The sequence below is a fragment of the Corylus avellana genome, chromosome ca2 (assembly GCF_901000735.1).
Source record: "Corylus avellana chromosome ca2, CavTom2PMs-1.0".
NCBI lineage: Eukaryota > Viridiplantae > Streptophyta > Magnoliopsida > Fagales > Betulaceae > Corylus > Corylus avellana.
The window spans coordinates 36,723,115-36,730,150 of record NC_081542.1 but is presented as its reverse complement, the minus strand read 5'-3'; the positions used below and the strand labels follow the sequence as shown (position 1 = coordinate 36,730,150).

At 37.0% G+C, this 7,036-nt stretch overlaps 2 protein-coding genes across 2 annotated transcripts; both read left to right on the top strand.

Moving 5' to 3' along the window:
- Window positions 1-72: 72 nt before the first annotated feature.
- Window positions 73-2,537, top strand: LOC132169684 (cytochrome P450 705A5-like). Its single transcript, XM_059580678.1, has 3 exons — window positions 73-87; window positions 169-648; window positions 1,791-2,537. The coding sequence occupies exons 1-3, from the start codon at window positions 73-75 to the stop codon at window positions 2,421-2,423; spliced, it is 1,128 nt and encodes a 375-aa protein (XP_059436661.1). The 3' UTR covers window positions 2,424-2,537.
- Window positions 2,538-3,277: 740 nt separating this feature from the next.
- On the top strand, window positions 3,278-4,156 carry LOC132172133 (pathogenesis-related thaumatin-like protein 3.5). Its single transcript, XM_059583583.1, has 2 exons — window positions 3,278-3,323; window positions 3,456-4,156. Exons 1-2 carry the CDS (start codon window positions 3,278-3,280, stop codon window positions 4,118-4,120), a joined length of 711 nt encoding a protein of 236 aa, XP_059439566.1. The 3' UTR covers window positions 4,121-4,156.
- Window positions 4,157-7,036: the final 2,880 nt, after the last annotated feature.

Genomic DNA, 7,036 nt, shown 5'->3' with positions numbered 1-7,036 from the left:
TTAAATCACATATTATCTCACAAACTTAAATTGATATGAACGAATGAATTTAATCATTTAATAAATATTATAATGCTCTCAAATAAGGTAAGTTGTTATGATTTTTGGCTTTAATACCATGTTAAATCATCTTAGTAAATTTAATCATTTAATTAATATTTTATTTAGGTTGAGCGGTCGCGAGCTGTTCGACGCGAAGAAATGGAGAGGCTGTTGAGGAGAGTGTTGGGGAGTGCTGAGACGAAAGAGGGTGTGGTTGATGTGGGTGCTGAGCTGATGAGATATACGAACAACGTGACATGCAGGATGGTGATGAGCAGTAGGTGTTCAGAGGAAGAAGGAGAGGCAGAGAGGGTTATAGAGCTGGTGAAGGAGTCCTTTGAGCTGGCAGCAAAGATGTGCTTTGGGGATGTGTTGGGGCCCTTGAAGAAACTGGGTTTTTGGGTGTACGGGAAACAGGCTATGGATATGACCAGAAGGTTTGATGAGCTTTTGGAGAAGGTGTTGAAGGAGCATGAAGAGAGAGGGAAAAAGGGTGGTTGGGGTGAGAGAGAAGATAAGGATTTGATGGATATGCTTTTGGAGGTTTGTCAAGATGAGCAGGCTGAGGTTAAGATTACAAGGACCCATATCAAGGCCTTCTTTACGGTCAATTTCTCCTCCATCTATTTTTCTCATTATTTACCTCTTTCAATATAGATTGAAATTGCTACACATTCACTATCAAGTGCTCACTTCTTTTCTTTTCTTTTTTTTTTCTTTTTTTTTTTTTTTTTGTAAAAAAAAAACAAAAGAAAAAAAAAGGTGCTCACTTTTTAATGTGGTAGTAAAAATTAGGAGAAACTTCATTTAAGATCCCTTAACTACTATGCATTTTGAAAAGACCCTCTTAAATTTCAAAAACTCTCAATTTCACCTCTTGAACTTTCAATTTGATGCAATGTACCCCTTCCGTCAAATTTTAAATGTTAAAAGTGATGAAAATGACTTTTATACCCCTGACCTTTTTTTTTTTTTTTAAAATATAAAATTACAAATTTACCCTTAATTTCAAATTAAAAATAAAATGACAAAAAATTGAAGGGTAGTTTGGTCTTTTTAGTAATTTCTGTTAGGCTGAATCTGATGGAGGAGAGTCAATTGAATCAAATTGAAAGTTCAAGAAATTAAATTGGGAGTTTTTAAAATTTGAAGAGTATTCTCAAAACGCGTAATAATTTAGGAGTTTAAAATAAAGTTTCTTGAATTCTGCTTGGTTAACTTGGTTAACAGGGCGGAAGCACAACAAGGGTTGGGGGGAAGCACACTTACATCCCACTTCTATTTTTATAACTATCAACTTTTACTATTCCATTTAAATGTTCATTCTTTTACAAAATACCTACATTTCAAAGTCATCTGCATGTCTTATTAGGAATGAAAAGTTTTTTTTTTTTTTTTTTTTAAATAAAAACATTTGGTGATCTACGGTGCTCATCGAATTTGGCTCCTAGCCAACCAAAATAGTCTTTGAGCAGCAGGGTGTAATTTGTAAATGCCACTTGCTGGAATATCCGGTCAACAAGATGTAACAAGAATGGCAATGCAAGAATATGGAGTGTGAATTATGTCAAAGACAACCAATTTAACTTTATAATATGAACCTTTCAGAAGGTTACAGATATCAAATATGCAGTTTGCAGAAGTTCTATTAATCTGATATTGTTTGATTAACAAAAGCTTTTTCTCGCCATTAACTATTTAGCCAAAGCATTCATCAAGGCTTTGAATTTTTCTCTTATGCATGCCAGGATCTTTTCATTGCGGGCACTGGCACCTCAGCAGAAGCAATGCAATGGGCAATAGCTGAGCTAATTAATCATCCTTGTGTCTTCCAGAAGGTCAGACAGGAAATAGAATCTGTTGTGGGAAAAGCTAGACTAATTGAAGAATCAGATATCCCAAATCTCCCTTATTTGCAGGCTGTTGTGAAGGAAACACTAAGACTATACCCACCAGCCCCTGTCACAACAAGAGAATGCCGCCAAAGCTGCAAAATCAATGGGTTTGATATACCAGAAAAAACTGCAGTGGCAATCAATCTTTATGCCATCATGAGGGATCAAGATTCATGGGATGATCCTAATAAGTTTATCCCAGAGAGGTTCTTGGTTTCCTTCAAGGAGCAAAGTGAAGTGATCAGTGGACAAAAGTTCAATTTTGTTCCATTTGGGGCAGGGAGGAGAGGGTGCCCAGGAACAACACTGGCATTCAGCTTGATGAATACTGCGGTTGCATCTTTGGTTCAATGCTTTGATTGGGAGGTTGATGGAGATGGAGGCAAGGTTGATATTCAATCTGGACCAGGCATGTCCTTGAGAATGGTTCACCCACTCACAGCTCGTCCGGTTGTTCACTTCACCCCATTTACTGCTTCAACATAATCGCATACATGCCCCCTTTTATCTCTATCCGTTCACTTATGTAATTAAACGGATTAGATCTTTCTACTCTAATTTGCTAATTTCATGTTGGGTTTGTGTCAAACTCTTTGGTCATATCAACAATTGTCAGCCTTAAATGCCGCATGTCGGATTTGAGTCGCATCAAAGTATAGTTATAAAACTATTCAAGTGTTTGGAAAAATTGCGGTTTGTCCTTTAAAATCGCAGTTTAGCCTTTAAAATTCTACATTTTCCAAAAAGCACTTAATTACCTGCGATTTGAATCTGCGTTTTCAAATTGCAAATTTTTAAAAACGTTAATTCTAAACAATCAATTTTTTGGCGATTTGATTTAAAATCGCATTTTTTGTCTATAAAATCATAATGCCAAACGTACCCTATATAGGTTAACCATAACTCGATTCATTTAATTATAAACGGGTCAAACCCATCGATCTTAACTCGTTAATTTTTTTTAAAATTCGTGTCAAATTCGCACGTCGTGTCAAAAATTTTCAACCCTAAAATAACATCATTCCTCGGCAAGTCCATTAACATTGTAAGACATAAGACACGCCAAGTGGCAATAAATCACCTCCTCATCAGCAACAGCTTCTAGCAGATTGCCGGATTTTATACTATTCTTTTCTTGAAGAATGAGTTTTGTAGCATATACTTTTCGTGTTCTGTTTCAACAGAACTCTGCATTTTTGTTAATTCTGGTGTAGAGAAATCCGGGTTATCTTAAATAAAAAATCCTGCTTATCTGTTGCTTTTTTCAATTTATGATAATTATTTCCCATCTCACAAACACCCCTACAATCATATTTTCAAGTTTCAACCATATATCCCTCATGGCATTAAACATGCTTCACCTTTTCTTGCTATTATCTTTGTCAGGTAGTACCATAATTGACATGTTTTCTTGTCTCTTTTTTTTTTTCTCTCTCTCTCTCGATCTGTCTCTCTGTCTCTCTGTTTGGGGTTTAATTAACGTAGTTACTGATGTTTGAGTTTCTGGAATTATGCCAGGAGCTGATGCGGCGGTGTTTACACTGCAAAACAGATGTAGGAACACCATATGGCCAGGGATCCAACCCGGGGCAGGAAAACCCCAACTGATGAATGGTGGCCTAAAGCTTCTGCCAGGCGAAACTGTTGAGATAAATGCTCCAAAGGGGTGGTCGGGCCGCTTCTGGGGTCGTCGTTGGTGTTCGTTTGATGAGTCGGGTAAGGGGACATGCTTCACAGGAGACTGTGGTGGCCAGTTGCAATGTGCGGGGACTGGCGGCACACCGCCTGCAACCCTCGTGGAGTTTACCCTAGATAGTCCGGTGGATTACTACGATGTTAGCCTAGTTGACGGCTACAACATGCGTGTTTCGATAGTCCCTTCGGGTGGATCAGGCCCTAATTGTAAGCAGATAAGTTGTCTTTCGGACTTGAACAAACATTGCCCTAATGGCTTGCAAGTAAGGAGGAATGGTCATGTTGTGGCCTGCAAAAGTGCTTGCTTAGCGTTTAATACACCCAAATATTGCTGCACAGGAGCCTATGGCAGCCCTCAGAGGTGCAAGCCTTCAAGTTATGCGAAGGTGTTCAAGGCTTCTTGCCCTACAGCTTATAGCTATGCCTATGATGATCCCACAAGCACGTTTACATGCGGAGGAGCTGATTATTTGATTAGCTTTTGTTAAACTTTGAAGCAAAAGATAGAAATGATTGGAAGTGTAACGGAGCGTCTTTTATTTTGAGTTCATTTTCATCTATTAAACTAACATTTGTCTAGATTTATATAATTTATCATGTCTATTTATAATAAAATTAATAGAACATTTGTGTCTCTCACATGCATTTAAAAAAATACACTTAGTTTAAAATGCATGTGAAAATCAAGTGTTTTACGGACAATTGTGTAACGTGCTCGACTGCAATTGAGAGAGGTCATGAAACCCACTTACCCAAACAAGTGCACGGACACGGACAAGTGAGTGCCATCCGGGACCTCTCTCATTTGCGTATCTGATTGTAGAAGGTAGAAAATTGAAGGAATCCCCAATTGCAGGGAATCTCTGTTCATGTAAATCTAGCAGCACTGTGACAATCAATTAATATTCTACAAACATAAAATCCCTAGCTCTGTCATGATTCAAAATTAGATTCTAAGCCTAAATCAGTTTCAAAAGTATTACAAATTTGAACTCATGCCAAATCCAAATATTATGCCAAGACAGTGACAAATGAATACCAAACTATTGGGACACAATGTCTTGTTGCTCCCAGCGATTTTTCTAAAAACATGCCATTCGGCGCAATCAATGCACTTGAGTTTGTTTTCCTTAATTTTAGGTGGATTCACAGCTAATGGTCCAACACAAACTTACACATATAATGATGTCAGAGAGAGACAGCTTTTGGTGAAGATGAAAGAGTTGTATATATGTATTTACTTCAAACTTGTGAACAGCCGCCTATCTACTCCCACGTAGTTCTATAATAATTACCAAATTCATGTAGGTGAGCTATGTTGCTTGTTTTTGTTTCCAAGTTGCCAAGAGATGAGAATTAGGAATTAGACGAAAGATTTTTCATTTTTATATATATATATTTTTGTAGGTAGACTAAAGATCGATTTGATGGTCGTTAAGCATTCACGCCGTGCTCATCAAATTTATTGTTTATTTTGGTTATAAATTTTTTTTTTTAAAAAAAAATTCTATTCCTCCATTTTAGCTATCAACTTTTTTAAAACCAACTTAGCATTTTTATTATTCTAGTTAAATGATCTTTTTTTTTTTAATAAAATTTTTATTCTTTCTTTATGTTTTCAAAAAATTCCTTGAAAATTTGACCAGGAAGAAGACTGAAGTTTTTCAATTAAAGATTTTTTATACAAGATGGGAAACCAAATTTGATGACATATTCTGTCAAGAATTAATATTTGAGCAAGAGCGATCCAACGGACTCCCACTCTGGACTCATTTTCACCTTCAATCACATTGATTTTGGACCCTTTAGAGGAGGCTAGCATTGATAACCCTAAAGAGTTTTGAGGGCTACCAATCCTCGCCTTGATGAGAGGGGATGTGGCTGCCAACCCTCACCCTTGCGAGGGGCTACCAACCCTCACCTTTAGAATAGGGGTGGGTATCGGTTTAAACGGTTCGGTAATCGGACCAAATTTATCGGTTAATCGGTTTATTAACCAATATCGTTTCGATAAGCTTTTATTACAAAAATTTCGGTTAAATTGGTAATCGGTTAAAACAGTTCAGTTAAATCGGTTATCGTGATACACCTCTGTTTCAAACAAAACCCACTAAAAAAATTGTCAAAAACCCATACAAAACCCCCCAAAAAAAAAAAAAATCATCAATCGTAGAAATATACAATACGAAAAAATAAATCAATTTGTTTTGATGAATCCTTACCCAGACGAACGGTGTGCGTGTGAGGAATGAGAAGAAGAGAAGGAGGGAGGGAAGGAGTGAGGCGTGACTCGTCAACGTGAGATCGCGAGAGGGCGGCGGCCGCTAGTGAGGCAGAGGTTGAGCCGTGAGACCGAGAGACCGTGAGAGCCTGAGAGGCGAGCATTGAGAGTTTGAGAGGGTTGGCCAAAATGAAAAAAGAAAGAGATTTAGGGTTAAGGTTAAAAAAGAAAGAGAGGTACTCTTTAAAAATAAAAATAAAATCATTTTTTTTTTTAAAAAAAAAGACGTTGTTTTATACCCCCAATATCGGTTCCTTATCGGGTATATCGAAAACCGATAAGCAAAATTTTGTTCCGATTACTGAATCGGTATAAAAATCTTAAACGATTACCGACCGAATACTACCAGTTGACGGTTAATTTCAATTCAGTCATAGTCGGTAGACGGTCAGTAATCGGTAATTGGTTAATCTTTCCACCACTACTTTAAAGTATGGAAACCCTTAACTTTAAAACTTTAGAGGGGGTTATTTTAAATTGGGGGTGGCCGAAACCACCCCCAATTTTTTTTCTTCCAAAAAACAATTTTTTTTTTTTTTTCAAATTTTAGTTTATTTTATTTTTTAAATGTTTTTAAAGTTTTTAATTTAAAAAAATGAAATCATATATAAAATCCTTAGGTCAACGCGCTTTTTTTAAAAACTCCTTGGGTATTTTTTTTTTTTTGAAATTTAATCCCTGGGTAACTCGAAACTACTAGAAAACTCCCTACCATCAATTTTTGTTAACTGCCGTTAGTCCATTCAAAACTCCCCGTTTTATCTGATTAAAATATTCATTTTTATTAATTTAATTTAAAAAATTAAATCTAAAAAAAAAATAAAAAAAATTGAAGGGTGGTAGGGGTGGCAGCGCGCCATCCCTGGCCACCACCCAACTCTCGCAGGCCACCCCAAACCACCCAAGGGGGCCACCCCTCCACCCATGGGGTGGCTCACGGCCACCTTAAACCCCCTGGGGGTGGCCGCAAGTCACCGCCAGGGGTGGTTCTACCACCCCTGGCCACCCTTCAATTTTTTTTTTTTTATTTTTTTTTTTTATTTTTAGATTTAGTTTTGCCACCCCTGGCCACCCTTCAATTTTTTTTTTTTTTAGATTTAATTTTTTTATTAAATTAATAAAA